Source organism: Halictus rubicundus, chromosome 1, assembly GCF_050948215.1.
Source record: "Halictus rubicundus isolate RS-2024b chromosome 1, iyHalRubi1_principal, whole genome shotgun sequence".
Lineage (NCBI taxonomy): Eukaryota > Metazoa > Arthropoda > Insecta > Hymenoptera > Halictidae > Halictus > Halictus rubicundus.
The window spans coordinates 11,722,582-11,741,299 of NC_135149.1; the positions used below are offsets into that span (position 1 = coordinate 11,722,582).

At 43.6% G+C, this 18,718-nt stretch overlaps 4 protein-coding genes across 8 annotated transcripts; 2 read left to right on the forward strand and 2 right to left on the reverse strand.

Annotated features, from left to right (window-relative positions):
• The first annotated feature begins 4,692 nt into the window (after positions 1 to 4,692).
• Positions 4,693 to 6,584, forward strand: Ppt2 (palmitoyl-protein thioesterase 2). The gene is made up of 4 exons (XM_076787910.1): positions 4,693 to 4,906; positions 5,011 to 5,260; positions 5,349 to 5,467; positions 5,690 to 6,584. The coding sequence occupies exons 1-4, from the start codon at positions 4,754 to 4,756 to the stop codon at positions 6,041 to 6,043; spliced, it is 876 nt and encodes a 291-aa protein (XP_076644025.1). The 5' UTR covers positions 4,693 to 4,753; the 3' UTR covers positions 6,044 to 6,584.
• LOC143354118 (venom serine carboxypeptidase) lies at positions 6,249 to 8,564 on the reverse strand. The gene is made up of 2 exons (XM_076787899.1): positions 7,765 to 8,564; positions 6,249 to 7,652 (listed from the first exon to the last, which is right to left on the reverse strand). The coding sequence occupies exons 1-2, from the start codon at positions 8,059 to 8,061 to the stop codon at positions 6,534 to 6,536; spliced, it is 1,416 nt and encodes a 471-aa protein (XP_076644014.1). The 5' UTR covers positions 8,062 to 8,564; the 3' UTR covers positions 6,249 to 6,533.
• Positions 8,565 to 8,754: 190 nt separating this feature from the next.
• LOC143354132 (uncharacterized protein C18orf19 homolog B-like) lies at positions 8,755 to 10,576 on the forward strand. Of its 3 annotated transcripts, XM_076787945.1 has the most exons (6): positions 8,768 to 9,329; positions 9,412 to 9,700; positions 9,776 to 9,921; positions 10,009 to 10,097; positions 10,197 to 10,215; positions 10,340 to 10,576. In XM_076787945.1, the coding sequence occupies exons 1-6, from the start codon at positions 9,191 to 9,193 to the stop codon at positions 10,354 to 10,356; spliced, it is 699 nt and encodes a 232-aa protein (XP_076644060.1). In that variant the 5' UTR covers positions 8,768 to 9,190; the 3' UTR covers positions 10,357 to 10,576. The 3 variants fall into 3 exon arrangements, with proteins under 3 accessions (XP_076644050.1, XP_076644060.1, XP_076644039.1); XM_076787935.1 differs by lacking the exon at positions 10,197 to 10,215 and having other exon boundaries at positions 8,755 to 9,329; positions 9,818 to 9,921; XM_076787924.1 differs by lacking the exon at positions 10,197 to 10,215 and having other exon boundaries at positions 8,770 to 9,329.
• A 271-nt stretch (positions 10,577 to 10,847) lies between these two features.
• Positions 10,848 to 17,932, reverse strand: Jub (LIM domain-containing protein jub). 3 transcript variants are annotated; one of them, XM_076787884.1, is made up of 6 exons: positions 15,451 to 17,932; positions 14,283 to 14,373; positions 12,455 to 12,624; positions 12,323 to 12,385; positions 12,021 to 12,203; positions 10,848 to 11,943 (listed from the first exon to the last, which is right to left on the reverse strand). In XM_076787884.1, exons 1-6 carry the CDS (start codon positions 17,365 to 17,367, stop codon positions 11,722 to 11,724), a joined length of 2,646 nt encoding a protein of 881 aa, XP_076643999.1. In that variant the 5' UTR covers positions 17,368 to 17,932; the 3' UTR covers positions 10,848 to 11,721. The 3 variants fall into 3 exon arrangements, with proteins under 3 accessions (XP_076643999.1, XP_076643990.1, XP_076643982.1); XM_076787875.1 differs by having other exon boundaries at positions 15,436 to 17,932; XM_076787867.1 differs by having other exon boundaries at positions 12,323 to 12,624.
• Between the last annotated feature and the right edge of the window lie 786 nt (positions 17,933 to 18,718).

The following is an 18,718-nucleotide window of genomic DNA, read 5'->3' on the forward strand; positions in this document are numbered from 1 at the left end:
GTCCCTTCATCAACGGTGCCGGACCCTCTTGGTCGAGTCATTCCCGTTCTCGCAGAGCTAGGATCCACCGGCGGATTAATGACAGCAGGACACAACTGTACAAGATATCCGATATCTAGACAACTACTCAAAGGCAATCGAAAGGGTGTTCACCCTTTTTAACCGTCCTCGAAACGATCAACGACCGAGACACTCTTTGTCGGTCGTTAAATCCATCGTTCGTCTCTTTATTTTCCAGACAAAACAGATTAGACCGGTGATCTACGAGCGATCAATTAAACGGGATATCTTGTAGAAGGTAATAAGCCTCCGGCGGCAGCATTAAAGTATTTCCCTTGTCGCGGCGCGTTAAGTATGACACGTTACGAAACTGCAAGAAGACACAGCTTTCCAAACGTTTCGACAATGCTTTGACTTCTGCACGATTTTGTGACGACGCACCGTTTTTCACAACGGTTTCTAAAAATACTGATTTTTTCAAAAACCCCTAGGACCCTCCTCTAGACATTTCAATGTGGACTCGGAAGAAATTCTTTTTTTGTTCCAGGTCAAAAAATGTGACCGCTAGATGTCAGACCTCGGAGCACCTTCAAAAGAAACGTATTAGGTTCCGAGAGCGGTAACGCCGCCATTTTGGATCGAAAAAATACAAAAAAATTCTGTTAAGTATCTTAAGGTGTGTTGTAAACAGTGCTTGAATCCGATTTTACATTAAACTATGTTTTTATACTGAAAAAAATTGTTTAATTTATTGATGATTTTAGGCCCGCAACTGTGACCATACCCCTTAAGCGAACGCTAATAACAGGTGGGGATAGCTCGTGGCCATATATCCGGACATCACTGTAATTGGCACGTCCAGTATAATTTCCTCACTCGTTCCACTGTGCACGCCGGGCAACGTCCAGGTTCGCCGGGAATGGCGAAATCGTTGGATGCAGTTTGCATTCCCAGGATGCTTCGGAGGAAACAATGTCGATAAATTGAATGAGGAAAGCTAAAATAAATCATGTTTATTTTCGGGACATACGAGAAGCCAGCAGGAACGGTGGCATCCATATTCAAAACTGCGGGTCTCGAGACGCCGTTCGAGACCGCCCCCGCATCGTTTCCGAAAAATTGAAGGATGGTGGCTCCGGCTGCGCCGTTACACCCGTTCGCGGCGGCCGTCGATCAATCGATATCATCCTCTCCCGTCCTTTCTGCGGTTGGTCCCTCGATGGCGGTCCCATTACCGCGCAAAACGTTCAGATATTCAAAGTCGGGGAATAGTTTATTCATGGCCGGCTCGGAGAACTTAGAAAGATATTGGAAGCGGCCCAGGAGAGGGTGAAAAATAGAAAAAGAAACGGGAGAAGCTGGAGAAACCAGGATCGAGAGAGAGAGAGAGAGAGAGAGAGAGAGAGAGAGAGAGAAGGAGGGAAAGATGGAGGGTGGGACGAAAGAGGAGAGAGAGGAAGCGATATTGGTCGGACGGAAGTGTCCCCTCGGGGAAACGAGAAAACGGGAGGAGCGTCGTCTCTCCCCCGATCCGATAAAGCGAAAGAGGGACCCCCTTGTGGCACGACCACCACTCCTACGCGTTGACCCACGTGACAGCGAGCCCGCCAATAAAATTCAAATAAACTCCGCCGTGCATACTAAATTATCACATCTTCCATTACCCGACCGCGTGCCCATCCCCGAACGACCCTCCGCCGTGTTCCCGAGGAGACGTTTCCCACTGTCGTCGTGTCGAAATTCCAATATTTTTGACTTCTGCTCCCGACAACCTCCGCATCGCGACATCCTTGCGAACTTTTGTCAGGCAAATGACAATGCCTACCATACCTGCTACAGTAAATCCACGGTTCAATTTCACTATGTTCGGGAGTCAGCAGTGAAATTCTCGCGAGTAGGGTAACGTTTGTGTTACATCGTGGCGTTGTGTACTCTCTTTCCTTATCTACTGTATAAATGCATAAAATCAGCAGTCTAATTATGACTTAGTATAGACAGCGATGAGCTGATGGAGAGGCCACCTGGCCAGAAACATCCGAGAAACCGTGCACACCCTCTCTCGCCGATCAGAGGACGATTAATTTTTCGTGTCGGTGACGGTGATGAAATCAAGCAGTCAGCATAATGAGTAGCGTTGTCTGCCACGCAATTCATCGGATGTCGCGAAACGAGATGCGAGGGAGAAGGGTACTGCGGGGGTGTGGAAGGACGGTGCGGGGTTATTAATATTCAGGACGAAGAACGGGAGTCGAGAGCAGTGCCGAGTGACAAATACCTCGCACCCCGTCCCAACCCCAGAACGGCTCAACTCTGTAATTAACGCTAATCTCCCGGCCGTTCCTCCGACACCGTACCACCCACTTCGTCTTCTCTCCCGCCTCTATACTTACAGAGCCAGAGGGTGGCCTTAAACAGCCTCTCGAGTCGATTCCCGGCTGAAGAGGATCTATGATTCCTTCCGGGAGAAAATGGCTGCGCAGGAAGCAATCGCCAACTCGCCAACATGGTCACTCCTTTTATAGAACGTCAGACAATGGTCTTCGTTTTGGCACGAAGAATTTTTTATCCGCAGGCTTGTTATTCCCTCGGTCATTGCTCCAAAAAAAAAAAAGGTCGACAGAGGCGAAAGATAATTCACGCTGGTCCACGCGCATATTTTTGCAAACATTAGCCCGGCGCGTTGTATACATTTGAATTTACAAAACCGGAAGCTGAATTACTGCCTTGGCCTGGACGTAAATGGATGACGCAGGGATGGGTGTTCTCCTCGAAATTCTTGAACAATGACTTATCTGCACACTACGAATTTTGTGCGCTTGTGCAGAAGATGAGTAGAACTTTCATTCTACCATTAATAGTTTTAATAATTTCATGTTCTCATATAGTAAATAGTATATTAATAATAAAAATGCCTAAGATGGCCGATTAATGGAACAATTATCCTACTCATTTTTGCCATAAATGTATAAAATCCGCAATCTACTTTGGCCTTAAGTAACAGGATGCATGAAATTAATTGAATTATTTTCTTGTAAAATACGAAATCGTGGTCCTTATGACTCTTAGCGAGTGTGTTGAAGGAGATTGGAGAATAGTTTGGAGGATGTAGGGTTCGGAAAAGCTTGCAGAACGTGAAAGGTGGCTAGGAGCGTCCCTGTGAGGTCAAAGGACGAAGATTCCTTCATCCACTTCCTGCGATATGGTCGTCGCTGGTGGTTGCGCGCCTCGGTTAGCACTTGGTGGACTAAAATAGCGAGTCAGCCGACCGCGAATATCCTTGATTAAACGCAAAAAAGCTCCGAGAGACCTACGCTTCTCTCCTCGTGCTCTGGCTGCGTTTTTTCGCCACCCTCTCCGCCATCACTATGGTTGGGTTTGAGCGTGGAATTGGATTGGCCGTCCTTCCTCTCGTTCCCTTCTACCTTGCAGTTCTTTCTCTCTTCGACTAGAGGAAAGAAACGCTGTTTCAAAGCTTCCGCGGACTCGATTAGAGCCAGTCCGCGACATCAGAAGCACGTGAGCACATTCGTTCCTTCCGGTTAAATTGTTGAACCACCTGTACGGCTGTTCAATCATTCTACCACTGTATAAATCACATTTCACTTTACGCTGTCGAATAACTAAGAAAATTCATGCCACTTCCAGGTCTTGGCATTATTAATGACGAACGATAGACAAGAGCCACGCTAGCATGCACCAAAGTTTTAAGAAATCTGATCAATTTTTTAGTTGAACTATATTAAAATTACTTAATCAACAACTATACCATTTTAATGATTCGTAATCCTATTAACAGATTTCTTATTCAAATCTAGTAAGTAAAACGTTGAAAATGCAGACTTATGTCCCATGTCAGGAAGTCTGTAACATCCATCAGGGCCATTAACATGTCCTCCACGACGAAACACCTACGTTTCTTCATAACGTCGATGACTTGGCAACTCCTGGGAATTCATAGGCGTGCTGTTGCCAAGTTTTCGAAGAGTCAACATTATTTGCTATTAAACAGTCTCGAAAGAGGTGTTACAGTTTACATCCATTGTAACTATTGCCTCGTATTATAAGTTACAAATTTCAAGGGACTCGTGCTCCGAAACTAGCGATAATAGACGGTGACGTTGGTCGAAACAATGCACCCTAAGCATGAGGAGCGAGTTTACTGCGACAGTTAGGGGTGTTGTCAGAACAGAGTGATATATGGTTGCAACGAGTACGGGAAATGCCACGTGCCTGGCAACCTTGTACACACTTCTGGAACGATTATGGGTGAACAGTTTGCAGTGCATTGAGTCTGCGATCGATCGAAATCCCCGCAACATAATCAATTCGAAACTGACCAAACTAATCAAACTTCTAGGCTATAAAACGATCTTTCCTTTCAACAACAACAAAAATCCTGGAAAAATTACTATATTATTTCTAGATGATCTAGAATTACCTGCAGATGGGAATGCACTTCAACCCTGCATACAACACCCCATTTTCCAGCTGAAGGGTAGCTCCATCGTCGGCAAACGAAATTTCTTTGTTCCCGACGGTGGAGAATGATTCGGCCATGCTTCCACTAGATGACACTATCATCCAATGACCTTGAAATCATCTAAGGGCGGCATCTTCAATAAGAAACATCTGTTTGTAGTTCCCCGCTCCAATCAGAACCAATTTCACAATCATATTGTCGCTCATTCAAAACTCGGACTTCAATCCAACATGACGTTATGTTTCTGACAGTACCACGATACACAGTGTAGCGATGACTACTTTAAACTGTAACTCAAAAAGTTTCTTCATCCTGTTGCTGTTCGCATTTACAAATGCTGCACAAAGTTACCGTGCTGTGGTGGTCATCCATGGGGTTCTCACGGGAAGTGACAGCATGGAACTCATCAGCAACAGGATCAAGGAGGCGAGTATAACTCAAAGGATAACCACTGTGTCCTGAGGCGGCCTACTTGCTTGAACTTGGCGGGAAAACGTGATGCAATAGGTGATTCGCAATTGATATTTCAGATGCATCCTGGGACGCAGATTTACAATACTCCAAGATACGCGGGATGGAGTAGCTTGGAGTCTATGTGGCGACAAGTGGAGGAGATAGGCATGGATGTTATTTCTATAGGTGCCGCGTTCCCCGAGGGAATTAATTTAGTCGGTTACAGCCAGGGTGGATTGTTAGCTAGAGCGATTTTGCAAAAATTTCCCGAACACAATGTCAGGAACTTTATCTCACTGAGCTCGCCGCAGGCAGGACAATACGGAAGTAAGCAAGGCCATCTTTGATGGTAAACAATGGAGATTCAAACTTTATGATTCAAATCTGATGATTCATACGATCGTTTGGATTGCAGCGAAGTTTTTACACTTGTTTTTCCCTAATCTGGTCTGCGAGACAGCTTATGAACTGTTTTATTCGAAAATCGGGCAATCCATCAGCGTTGCGAATTATTGGAATGATCCTCATCATCAGGTTGGTATACTGCAGGCTTGGGCACGATTTATTTCGAGTAAAATTAAAAATTGTTTCAATCAATGTTTCTGTATAATTAGATTATACAGAATTATGCAAAATTAGAAAATAACATCGTCCAGCCAAAGAAAACAATCTGTATTTTCCAAGTGTGCTGCTCAAACAATATCCAAGCACCATAAATTATATAGAAAAATGACCTGTTCTGTTTCTATTACACAGGAATTATACTACAAATACAGTGACTTTCTTCCATACATAAACAACGAGAGAAATATGTCGAGAGCAATAGCATCCAAACAAGGTATCACTAAATTGAAGCGTATGGTGCTCGTAGGCGGTCCCGACGATGGGGTGATCACCCCATGGCAGAGCAGCCATTTTGGATACTACAATGCTAACCTAACTGTAATAGAAATGCGAGATAGATCTATTTACGAGGACGATTTGATTGGGCTGAAGACCCTAGACGAAAGGAACAGACTCACCCTGATTACAGTACCGAACGTTCCGCATTTCGAGTGGCATAAAAACGAGTCTATAGTAGACAATTTTCTGCTGCCATATCTAGATTAATGTTTATGAATTACGCAACATGAATTATTGCTATGTAATGTACTGGAAAGCATGCCGAACCACGAGATCTTTGTTGACCATGACAATTGACGCTCAGATATTTTTAATTCTCACGAACGAAGTACCTAACGATAAACAAATACCTCTTACGTGTGTAAGACGAACGACTGCAAGGGGTAGCTCAATGACAAGACGCTTATGTATATACTTTTATTATCAATAAACATTTTCTAATTTATCAAATACAAAATCGAGTAGAATGCGTCATCATGGATCATTGAATGTCTGCTGGATCGTTGAAGTATTTGAACACTGAACACAAATGTAGATTTTTCTGTGTGGAGTGTGCAAATACTTTCTCGAGTCAATCCATTCGACTACCTCGTTAATACCACCTTAAGTCTACATTTATTGTTACTTAAATCGTTTGTTCATAGCCAGTGTGGGAAGATTATCACAAGTGTTTACCAACATACTGGAGTATAAGGATTCAAAAACTTTTCTTATGCGTAAAGCGAGTAATAAGATCGAGAGCCCATAAGGGTTGATCTGAAGGAACCATGTGCCCAGCATTTCGCACCAGGACTTCTGTTAAGTTGTCGACTGCTTTTGTATAACCAGCTAATTCTTTTCCCACCCACCATAATTTCCTCGGCGCAGTTTTATATTTTTCAGCGCCGGTCCATTGAAGATTACGCAAATAATTTTCGGTGAGGGGGTACGCGACAATAATATCAAGCTGGCCGTTGTATATTAAAACTCTATAATGCTTAGTGAGATCGGTAATCAAAATTGCCAGAGACTGCATAACATCCCCCTTCAAATGCTCCTCCACTTTTTTATTTTCGACATTAAATGTGCAATTGCCAACGTGTATAGCTTTTCTCACTTCTGCTTTCTGAATCCACTCTGCCATCATATCAGCATTAGAAGGATCTTCGGTGTACAAATAATTAAAGTAGAAATCGAATCCAGTTAAATTTTTAAACAATGACGGAGAGCCAACTAAGTCACCATCAAGCAGCGTATCGAAGAGATTGAAAGCATCCACAAATTTTTTCTGTTTTATTAAATTCCTCCCCTTCTCCTCATACGAATGGAATAAATCTCTCCCATTTGAATCAATTAATCCTAATTGGTACAAATAGTCTCCATACACTAACTGGTTCTCTGGATCGGTCAACCCATTCCCAATTGCCAAACCCTTCAAATTTATTTTCTTGTCTGCTTTGATATTGTAGTCTTTGATAGCATGCGACACAGCAGGCACATATTTCCCAGCATAGGATTCACCGGTTACATAAAAATCATTGTCCTGAAGTTCTGGGAACAATGTGAAGAACTGAACTAGTACTGTATGAACATCCCTCCCAACATGTGTCTCATTAGTGGCGTATCCTTTATCGTTATCAGTGAAACTGAACCCCGTACCGACTGGGTTATCAATGTACAATAAATTATGCGATAGGTGCCAAGAATATTTGCGTTTCTGCAGAGTTTTGTTCGTATTGACAAAGAATGGGCCATTCTCCATAAACAACCCAAACATGGATGTTGCTCCTGGACCTCCTTGCAGCCACAGCACTACAGGTGCAGTCTTAGGGTTGTGCTATGTGAAATAAAAATCTCGTTTACACTCTCGTAAATTTATTTCTTAATTTAATTCACGAATTTATAGAAGATTTAAATTAACATAAAATTTGAATTTTACGATCACTCACCGCCGCGGGGAAGAACCAGAAGAACATGTTCGAGTTGTACTCTTTGTTCACGGTGAAATATCCAGCATAGCTACTGACATCATCCATTTCGTTGTGCTGTACGACAGCTTTGTTCCGGGCATCGTCTATGTTGCCGCTTTCAATTAAAGGCGTCAAAAACAGAGGCTTACCAACATCAACATCATCGGGGAGTGGGTAGCTTTTAAGTTTCGGGTATACGTTTGTGAATCCCCACGTGTTTCCAATAATCGTAGCAACGAAGAACAGTTGTACAATAAGTACAATCCCCTTCGCCATTCTGTATATCAGCGACCACGGTAAATCGTGACACAAACTTTCGCTTTCGATGCTGAACGAGAACTACGTCTAATTGCGGTTGATCATGACCCGTTTATCATGACCTCAACAAAAAACCGGAGTATCAATGTTGCCAATGTATGATTTACACGGATCACATTTCCCCATATCGGGTTTATAGAACCAAGAAAGTCTTTGAACGCGTTTTCCCACAGTTTTCTTCTATATTTTCAAACAAACAACACAAACGCCGCTATGTAGTTAATAAAGAGATAAAGCAGTATTCTTAATGCTTAAGTTCTTAAAACTTTACATAAATGTAATTAATATATTGGACAGATTTTACAATTAATTAATTACTATATAGTAGGGGCGCTGAGGATTGTAAACAACAATTCTTGTTAGGTTACAAGTTAGAGGTTAGATATACGAATTGCATTTCCCGAAGTTAATATTAATAAGACTAGAAGATACTTTAAGAGTTTTAAAATTTAAATCAAACGCCCCATTGTTATATTAACCACTACGCAGTAGAGAAACGCAGTATTCATAATGTTTAAAGTGTTAAAGTTGTATTGTAATTGATTTATCATTACGCACTGATTTGTTACTAGTTTTTGCATAGTAGAGGCGCTGGGAATTGTAAAAATCAATTTTCCATCAATTGCTATAGAGTTTTAGGTTAAATACAGCATGGTTTCTACGCATCCGCTCAAGTACTCGAAAAGAAATAATTGTCAGCTAAGAATAGTTGACAATTAATAATAGTTTCTGGCTATCCAATAAGAGAACAAGATTGTGCTTAATATATAATTAATATGTGGTTCAATTTGCAGTGCGCGCAGTTATCGAGCTTATAGATGGCATAGGTGTAGCCACAGCATTTTCATTACCAAACTTACATTTGCAGTGAACGATGCGGAGAACGTGTAAACTTTTGTGAATACATTTAACTTTTAGAATATCTGTTTACATCGGCTCTGTCCACAGAAAAGCTTTGTTTTGTACGTCTCGTCGAATGTGTGCAAATAAACGTAAATTACTCGCGGTGTCGGAAGTGTAGTACGGCACCTAGAAAATACCGAAAGTGGAAGTTATTGGTTAGAAATATCAGCGGTTGTTTTTGAAAATGGAAGTGATTCTCGGCCGCAGTAGCAGACTCATCAACAGCTTGGGCTTCGGCCCGACTATACTAACAAAAAATTTTCTGGAATCGGTGCGTTTCATACGATGCACCGATCCGAAACGCTGGAAGTTCAAGCTTTCCGGTAGGTCATTTGCGGCCCGAAACTCAGAACACGTTTGCCACTCGATTTAATCTTGTCATCATCGTTGTGTAAACAATTTCAGAACGATACCCGCACTACGAAAACTTCTCGTGTAACTCTGTCCCACTTTTTAATCGTATTACGACAAATCAACTGCCCTATAGTTGTAATATCGCTAAATATAGTATTCCGGTCACGCATTATTGTGGCTTTAAACAAAATGGTACAGATGTCCACTCAGGTCAACAACAAAAACAGTCAGTATTCGCAAAGATGAAACAGATGACCAAGGACTATTGGCATATTCTGGTACCAGTGCATATAGTCACTTCTGCCGGTTGGGTTGGTTTATTTTATGCAACGATTAAAAAGTATGCACGCAAAAACACTGTACACACGTGCCGATAATTGTTTCGTAATTTTTGCACTATCCCGTATTGTTTCAGCGGTGTGGACATAATCAAAGTAATGGAACTTCTGAATTTTAGTGAAAAATACTTAGATATGGTACGAAATTCCAGTGCAGGCAACTGGGCATTAACATACGCTTTATATAAAATATTTACACCTCTTAGGTACACGGTGACTGTAGGTAATTAATTAAACGAACATAATCAAACTCGTTGCACTTACAGGAACCTAATAAAATCGACATAATAATGATGCATATATTATATAGGGCTGACAACAATGACTATTAGGCAGCTGAGCAAATCGGGAATAGTGAAACCTCTGCCGTTTGGTAAACAGGCTCAAATCATACCCAAGGTACTACGAAATGTACTATGCACAAATTAAGATGTATTGAAATTGTTATTTATCTGAAATATTTGTGTTCTCCTGTTCTTACATGCATACATGATATAGCCAGCGTGCGATGCTCTGTGTAGGTTTTGATTAAACTGCTAGAAATTAATTTCTTTTAACCATGTATCACGTATCTTTTTTTAGGTTCGTAGGCTAAGCGAAATCACATCTTTTAAATTTATAATATTTTTAATATGTTACAGACGAAAGAATCAAATAAAACAACACCAACGCACAAAGTCACGCCGAAAACAGGAGAGGAAACGGGACCCCCGAAAACGTAGCAACGTATGAAAACCAAAGCTGACCTAATTTTGATTCGAACTTTAGGTTTTCGGGTATGGTTCACTGCGAACTGTAAAAGTGCGAACGGATGTATATTGCCTGTTGTAAATGTATAATTTTACTGTGTTACAATAAAAATCGATTAGAAAAATCTACACTATCTTCCTTTTCATCCTGACGAAAACGATAGCAATTAACGTTGGCAGGTATACTCTTCTTTATTGAACGGTCGTCTCCTTTTACATACCGTGCATACATTTTAAATAACATTGTACTTTTTATCTACAATACTCGCAGATTACAGCTAGACGCAAAGATATTGATTATTTGTGAAACGTAGCAAATTTTTTGGCAGCACGAGTTATGCGTTGTAAAGTTAGTCAACGATAATGCACCAAATGTAAATATCCCATGCTCGAAGAGACATCACGGGGATCATAAAATTTTGAGCTCCAGCTATAGTGTTCGATCGTGAACCTGTCCGTTAATTCCTGAGCAGTATTGCTAAAAAATGTTAAAAGTCATGTAATGTTCTCGTTTGAATGGATCGGAATATAACGTATTGTCGTAATAAATACTGTTAGCAAAACGCAATGCATCAACCACGGCACTCTGCGCCGTCGTAGAAGTCTTAGGTCTCGATCGTTCTGAGATCCGTGTACTACCGTCGATCCTCGCATAGCGGACACGTCGCAATTAATATGATTATATATATATATTATATACATGAACTAAATAAAGGAATTGTTACTTAACGACAATTTGTTATTATGCTAATATATCACAGTTGCCTGCGCAACTTGCTCATCCTAAATGAGACCACTGCACCCGCGGTGCAGTACCTTCCGACGAATAAATAAAGACCACATATATTAAATATAACCACTTATCTATATTATTAGTAGCTGTCAATGGAAAAAAGAGAGAATCGTCCGCCCGATATCGCGACGCGATCTATCGTCTAACGAATTACATAGACAAGATCATTGATACGTTTATACTGATTAGACCTGAATAATCTAGAATCTAGGTGATCCCGTTGGGCAGTGTAAGTATTTCGATTCTGTAAATAGCCAGTCTTGGGTACGTGATCCGGTTCTCCTCGGAGGAACAATATAAAGCTAGTATACTTTTGATAATCGATGCGTGTGTCTAGTTTACTATGGATTGAATCCACCGTGCGGACCGATAGGTAAGCTACTTTCACCATTGGGCACTCTCTTATGTGCGTTTCAGTCGCTCGACGGACTGGCGCGCGCGCGCAGTACGATGAAATGCATAGTCGCGAAATTCATTTAACTTATCCCATAAATTGATAACTAGCTGATACTGGCTGCGGCGCCCTCGGCTGCGTGTGGGATATGCGTTGGATGTGGCACGCACGACACATGAGCCTGCCGTCGAGTGGGTAGCATCGCTTGTCCGGCTCGTCGGTCAGTTGCATGCCGCAATCCTCGCAGACGTAGCAGTCCACGTGGAAATCTTTGTCCATCGAGACAACCCGCACGGTCTCTTCGGTCCCCTGGAAGATGGACATCGCACATCATTATGGGGGACGTTCGAAACACTTGCCTGCACACGTTTGACAACGTTGAATACCTCTACAGGGGTGATGCCCTTCCCGCACGAAGCGCACTTGGGCGCAAACATTCTGTGATAGTCGTTCACACAGTAAATCTTATTGTCTACGTCGACCGTAAAAGGAACACCGTCGAGGCACTCGTTGCACACGCAGCATCTAAAGCACCCTGGGTGGTACGACTTCCCCATTGCTTGCAAAATCTACGGCAAAGGCCTCGGTTTTATTACGGTTCGATCAGGTAGCAAGGGGCAATTCTCGTGTGGTGGTATCTAGAAGTAATAACACGAGAATCCCCCCTAAATATTCTCTATTCAATTACCATCTCCATAATAAGGTGTCCGCAGATAGCACACTTCTCGGCAGTCTGTTGGAAGCCGGAATACTGCGAAAGTAACATTGCGTGAGCTTCGACGGTTCTTTCGTTGGTGAATTCTACGATTGTCTTACGTACCAGATAATCCTCCTCGCAGTACACCCTCCCGTGGACGTTATAGAACGCTTTGCCGCGCAACGCCCTTCCACAGGAGCAGCATATAAAGCAATTGGTGTGGTATAGATTGCCCATGGCCTGGCAGGCCTGGCCGGCCCCGGTTACTTTTTCGCCGCATGTGTGGCATATACCTATAAAAAGGTACTTCGAGTACTCTTCGGCAGTTGTAGGTTCATTACAATGTTTATAGCCGGGTTGCGCAATAAGCGGATTCTTTGCTGATCACGGTTGCAAACGGTATACGATCGTGACAGGTTTATCGGCGGGTGTTTAAAAATACCCTCGACCGTTCGACAATGCATTCCATCGGCCGGGATCATCGTCATCGGGATTATGAATACACACGGGGTCGATTAGCCAGTGCAAACGAACTCACAGCTCTCTATGGGTAACACGGACTCCGCCATCCCTTCTAAAGGAATTCCCGGTACTTCATTCGCGTTGACCGCGACACTTGTAGTTTCGATTTAACGACTTGGTCTCGCCGCGCCAGTCCTGTTCGAACTAGAAGCCGCCAACGAGTCCGACTGGTCTATCTATAACGAGATTAGTTACCGTGGCGAGCGCGACGTGGCCGCCGCTGTTTGCCGTGTACAGGACGTTACACGAAGAATAGAACTCGTGCAGAAAAACCAAGAGGAACACTAGGCTCGCCTAAACGCCAGCCACTTATCGACTGACACTGACTCGCTCGGCTGAAGTTCCTGTCCCACTCGCGCGGACTTTAAGCGGCTGCGACTACCAGCGCAAACACTATTTCATTTCAGCGAAATATATATTTGCGGAATTGTGCATTAACGACGACTTGAAGGTCGGCAGTAGCGCGTTTCCATTTCTGATTACAGCACTGGTTTCCGTTTTCTGAAGGAAATCCATCGAGTTATTTCGGTGCACTCTTCAATATTTGGGAACAGCTAGAATGCCAGGTGGATCACCCTAATTGGATAGTCGCGTTTTGGCCTGAGAGCACCTCATCGAAAAACACTTTCCGTGTTTTGGACGGTGATAGGTCAGAATTGTCCGCAGATAGGGGAGTCATTTGCATCGAATACTTTCATTGGAATTGAAAATCAGTGTTGCGCAATGTTGGGTAGTTTGCGGGTCAATTTAAATGACAAACAAGTCTGACACACTTAAGTGGCTTTCGCGTCAATACAAGACGCTTTCAGCACGTGTAGCGGGCTTGATGATCCCATTCTTCCGTCGACAGCCGGCAAAATCTAATCGACATTGATACTGTCCAATGTGAACACCACCTTACGGTGTTCAGACACAAGGGACGGACCACATCTGTGTCTGTGTATGTGTGTGTGTGCATGTATTCTCGCGAGTGCACCGAGAACGAATGCATGTAACGCGCACACTTGTAGCGCTTCAAGTAGGTGCGAAGACACGTAGGTGGAAACGAATGGGCCGAGAGTGAATGTCAACGAAACGCCGCGTTAAAAAGTTTCGCGACACATTGAGACCCGACTCCATTTTCCAAAACCGGTCTACCGGGAACTTGTGCCGTGGGAATTGGCACGGTACCCCGTCGCTTTTTATTTCCTACCAGAAGTATTTCGAATTACGGGCCGGAATGCGTCGTCGGGTGAAATAACCCGCCTGGGCGACGTTATTGGACTTTAATCTGCTTAAACAGATTACGAAGAATCAAGGGAGACAGACCCGGCCTGCGAGGGCTACGTAAACACTGACTAACAAAGGCCGGTGTACACGTGCAACCGGAAGTCTTTGTGTATCAGCAACTACTAGGGGTGTTTTCATTAATTGCCCGATGACTCCTTACCGAAGTACTCGCCTTCTTCTTCTTGCTTCTCCATTTCCTCCTCCAGTTGTCTTGTCAGCTCCTCTATTTTCCTTTCCGCCTCGGTGGGCCCCTAAAAGCCATAAATCACATCCCGTATTGGCCATTAATAACGACTAAACTGTAGATCTTTATGTAAATCTCCTGCGCTGACTGGATTTGTCGTGGCAAAAATAAAGTGGAAGTACTGTTAACCCTTCGCGGGCGGATATCCAATTTCGAAAGTTGCAAATAATTTAATTATATAACTAACAAAAATATTTAAGACCTTGATATTTTTAAATAGTCCTCGTCCGCAAAAGGTAAATTTTTAAGATATGCAGCCTAACATTGATAAACGGAATCGTGATAGGATTTCGCCGCAGGAAAACATATAAACGACCATGGTGCATATAGACGTAGACGTAGTTACAATTAACATAGACAAAAGAAGGAAGTACACAGAGGATTAAATGCTTTTATGAAGACGCGTACAGTTTATGAATAAAATATTGTGCGGCAACTATACGGTGGTCGTCAGGAGGAAACAATTTACAGGCCGTGATTCAGCGCGAGTTCGGAGAAAGAACTCGTCACGAATCGTAAGATATTCTGAAATCCAAGCGTGAGTATTTTTTTCGTTTGCCAAAGCGATGGTTTACGAAATTTTTGGCGAATTAAGGAGGCCGTTTATCGGATTGTGGGAGCAACATTTTCGCTGAAATATCCTCTAATCTTATCGTCACATGGGTCATTCGTTATGTAAAATATCAGCGATAGCGGTTGACATTCGTGAGATCATCGCTGGGAAGCGACAAACATCGCGCAGGCCTCTCCTTAATTTCGCATTAAACTCGGACATGCTTTTTTGTTGTTACAGAAGAGCAGAATGCAAGGAATTTTACGATATTAGAGAGGTTCTCGTGTAATGCAGTTAGGGGACCGACGTATGCAGGGACGGTCACGATTTTATATGAAATCGACATGCAAATGAATCGGCGATTGGCGATTTGCCAAGGCAAATCGAAAGCATTGCCACGTTCCCTTAACCCAATTAATACTAGCATAGCGTTGTATAGCTGCCTTTGACAAAGACGAGAGAAAAAGAAGGAGGATAGAGACAGTGGTTAGAGATTTCGAATAATTTTCGTCTCACTCTGCGGTTTCTTACTGATTGTCTGGGTGGTATGACATTGTAGGGTAGCAGCCCCTTCCCAGCCGTGGGTTTGATCGGCGGGCTGACTGACTTCCTTTCTTCGAGTTCTGGTTCAGACGGCCTTTGTAACACAGGTACCCCAGCGTTCAGAAAAACTGGACCAGCCACCCCGCTGGTCACCCCGGGAGGCAGACTAGTGATCCTAGGGCCATGGATATTTAAATCGGTTTCGGTGGTGGTGGTTGTAGCACTGGTAACCGGCGCTTGTACTTGGCCGCGAATAGGGCTTCCAATGACATTATTTGACGAAGACGAAGCCACGTGTCTCGGTGAATTGATCATGTGTGCAACCGTGTCCGACGATACCTGGTTGTGCGTTGGACTCGCTTTCGGAGAACCCCTGGCGATATGGTTGTTAGCAATGATTCTGGACGAATCAGCACGACTGGTAGTGTACACCGGCGTCTTTGTTTCAGAAGGGTCAGGTACATCCTGAATGAAATTTCTATCATTCTGTAAATTACTTAGTCTTAAATGTTCCGTTGATCTATTGGAGGAATAGATTGGAGAATTCCTAGCTGGAAATTCTGATCTAGGCTCCTGATGGTAGTAGCTTCTCTCAAGCGGTGGTAACACCTTTGGTGGAGAGTAACAGGGAGAATTTCTACATGCAGACTGTTCCCCCTGCCTTGCACCGTAAACTGGAGAATTTCTGGCCTGAGTGTCTCCAGAGATTGTTGCATTGGCAGTTTTTGTGCTAGATTCTATGTATGGTTTGTAACTTTGAGGACTGTCCTGTCGGTACTGAGACTGTTGTGCACTTTCAATATGATTTGTGGCTCTGAACCCATGCTGACCACTCAATGTACTGTCTAGAGATCCACGGTAGTGATGAGGTTCTGGGGGCAAACGAATTGGTGGAGATTCACTATGGTACGGCAATCCAGTTCTAGGAGAATGTTGTTGTTGCTGTTCAGCACTATAACTAAAATTCCTGGTCGGTGTTTGTAATTCAGACGGTGGAACATAAGCACTTCTGCCTGCCTGGTGGTCCAACGAAGAAGAAGATCCTTGTAAGTACCTCGATGTGGAAGAGTCCACGGAACGCTGCAAACTTGAGCCATCGTAGCTCTGTCCTCGTATATTGCTTGCCCTCTGCTGCGTGTAAGACAAACTCTGCGTCATACCGCGTTGATTTTGTGCTTGACCCACTTTCCCGGTCATGACAACATAATCACCCCCATTAATAGTAGCAGGATGATAATAATTAGGTGGAACCTGAGGGCCTGGCTTGTTTTGTGCGTTCTCAGGAAAGTGCACCTCCTGTATATTCTCATAAACAGGCGGTGCCTCATACGGAGGCAACTCTTTTGCAGGCGATACGGATTGATACCTGTTTCCAGTGGGTACTTGTGGCTGAGCTTTCCTAAAAGTAGGCTCGTACGATTCGCTGGCTAAGGAGCCTCTGGGACTGCTCTTAGGGCTCTTCCTAGTCTCCACAGGATGATAGTACGGGGGATGAGGTTGACTCTGCTGTGGATAATAATCAATATTCTCGTACACCGGAGCCTGTTGATGAGCCAATCGATTCTGACTCTGTTGCTGTTGAGCGCTGATCTGCTCAACAGGCTTCGGTGTGGCAAACCTGGATGCAGCTATGATGTTCTCCCTCTCGTACATTTTATAATCAGCTGGTGGGACTTGCCTGACCTCAGAATTGCCCTCGATGAAGCTCTCGATGGCCCCGACAGGTCTGCCAGGCCCTCTGGTGTCGTTCCTACCAGCGGTGCTCCTCGACACGGGTACCTGAGCCTCGGGCCTCGACCCAGTGACCCTGCCGATATTCGCAGCGGCGCCGGCATCGCTGGGCTCGTCTCCGAGGTGCAGATAACCTAGCTTTTGCACGTACGAAGCGTCGGCCGAGTTGCACATTGGCAGCGATTCGAATCCGGCCGATCTACGGGTAAAAGAAAAACGTCCACTCGCCACTTGCAGATCCTGAAGACCGTTACTATTCAGGTGGCCGTGGTGCCGTGCGAAATCAACACAAAGCGATCCAACATCGTAGGATCTCGGCGTAGCTGCGAATCGGTTTGGCGGTCGCCGTCAAATCGATTTTCTTTCAATTCTCGAAAGCACCTTTGCAACACGCAACCGCGTTCTCACTCGCGCCGATTCCTCTCTGTTCACTTGGCGATTCTCTCACGGAATACGACAAAACACGACGCACACTATATCCGCGAAGTTCGCTTGACCGAATCAGGGCCGTTTCTCCCCCACGATTTTGGGATACGCCCCGCGATCACCAGCGCCTCGGGACACCTCGCGTCTCCTCTTTTTCGACTGCCGTCCGCTCAGCCGGCGATTTCCTCCGCGTCCTGTCCAGCACCGAAAATCACCACCTGTGAAAATTCACACGACACGCACACACATGCACACCGCACGCATCGTGGTTCGTCAAACCAGATACCTGCGAGACATTTTCCCCTGCTACGAGTCCGCCGAACTTTGCCCGAGTTTGCACGCTGCTGCCGTCATGGGGCGCCACAGGTTCCTTTTCGAATCCCGCCGGTAGGTAAGGAAACGTTAGAGCCCTGTCATTCGTGGAAAAGGTCTTTTTTATTTCAAGAGGATTTCATTTTCTTCAGATTGAAATTAACTGTGAAACAAACGTATTTGTGTTAATATTTGAGAGGTAAACACTTGGTATGCTTGTAGATTAAGTATTTGGTTAAGGCATTACCTGGCGATTGTTAGTTGATGGTTTTTCGAAATCTATGTTCGATAACGATGGAAATATTGTTCTTGAATAGATCAATTATCTTTAGTAATACAGTCTAATCACTTTTTGGAGGATTGTTGTTGAAAAGAAGACTTTTAAGTAACATTTAGACACAGATATCACTGAGAACCTTTTGAACTAGGCTTCCGGTAGCTGAAGGGTTGATAGTAGGATTTCAAATATGGCGATTCGTACCGACGAGCCACCTAGGTATATCAAGTAGCAACTTATTAACAATTATCCTTATAATTAAACTGTTTAATAACAATTTTATGTTTGAATAGGTAGTAAACAACTCATAGATTTCGGTGCGTTCAACAGGAACTGAAAATCGTCTTTCAGAATTTTTTCTGCTTTACTATAACGGCTGTACGAATAATTTTTACCGAGAATGATTCTATAGACCCTCCCAAATATGACGGTGTATATTTCATAACATTACAAACATTTAAACATGTAAGTACATGTTAGTATTTTTGTCATTAAAAATGAGTTTATCGA

Coding starts and splice junctions, on each gene's coding strand:
- Ppt2 (XM_076787910.1), top strand. CDS start 4,754: ATGACTACTTTAAACTGTAACTCAAAAAGTTTCTTCATCCTGTTGCTG. Junction 4,907..5,010: donor TCAGCAACAGGATCAAGGAG/GCGAGTATAACT, acceptor TTGATATTTCAG/ATGCATCCTGGGACGCAGAT. Junction 5,468..5,689: donor GGAATGATCCTCATCATCAG/GTTGGTATACTG, acceptor TCTATTACACAG/GAATTATACTACAAATACAG.
- LOC143354118 (XM_076787899.1), bottom strand. CDS start 8,061: ATGGCGAAGGGGATTGTACTTATTGTACAACTGTTCTTCGTTGCTACG. Junction 7,653..7,764: donor TCTGGTTCTTCCCCGCGGCG/GTGAGTGATCGT, acceptor TATTTCACATAG/CACAACCCTAAGACTGCACC.
- LOC143354132 (XM_076787924.1), top strand. CDS start 9,191: ATGGAAGTGATTCTCGGCCGCAGTAGCAGACTCATCAACAGCTTGGGC. Junction 9,701..9,775: donor TTTTATGCAACGATTAAAAA/GTATGCACGCAA, acceptor GTATTGTTTCAG/CGGTGTGGACATAATCAAAG. Junction 9,922..10,008: donor TAGGTACACGGTGACTGTAG/GTAATTAATTAA, acceptor TATATTATATAG/GGCTGACAACAATGACTATT.
- Jub (XM_076787867.1), bottom strand. CDS start 17,367: ATGTGCAACTCGGCCGACGCTTCGTACGTGCAAAAGCTAGGTTATCTG. Junction 14,374..15,450: donor TCATACCACCCAGACAATCA/GTAAGAAACCGC, acceptor TATGGCTTTTAG/GGGCCCACCGAGGCGGAAAG. Junction 12,204..12,322: donor GACACCTTATTATGGAGATG/GTAATTGAATAG, acceptor CCTTTGCCGTAG/ATTTTGCAAGCAATGGGGAA.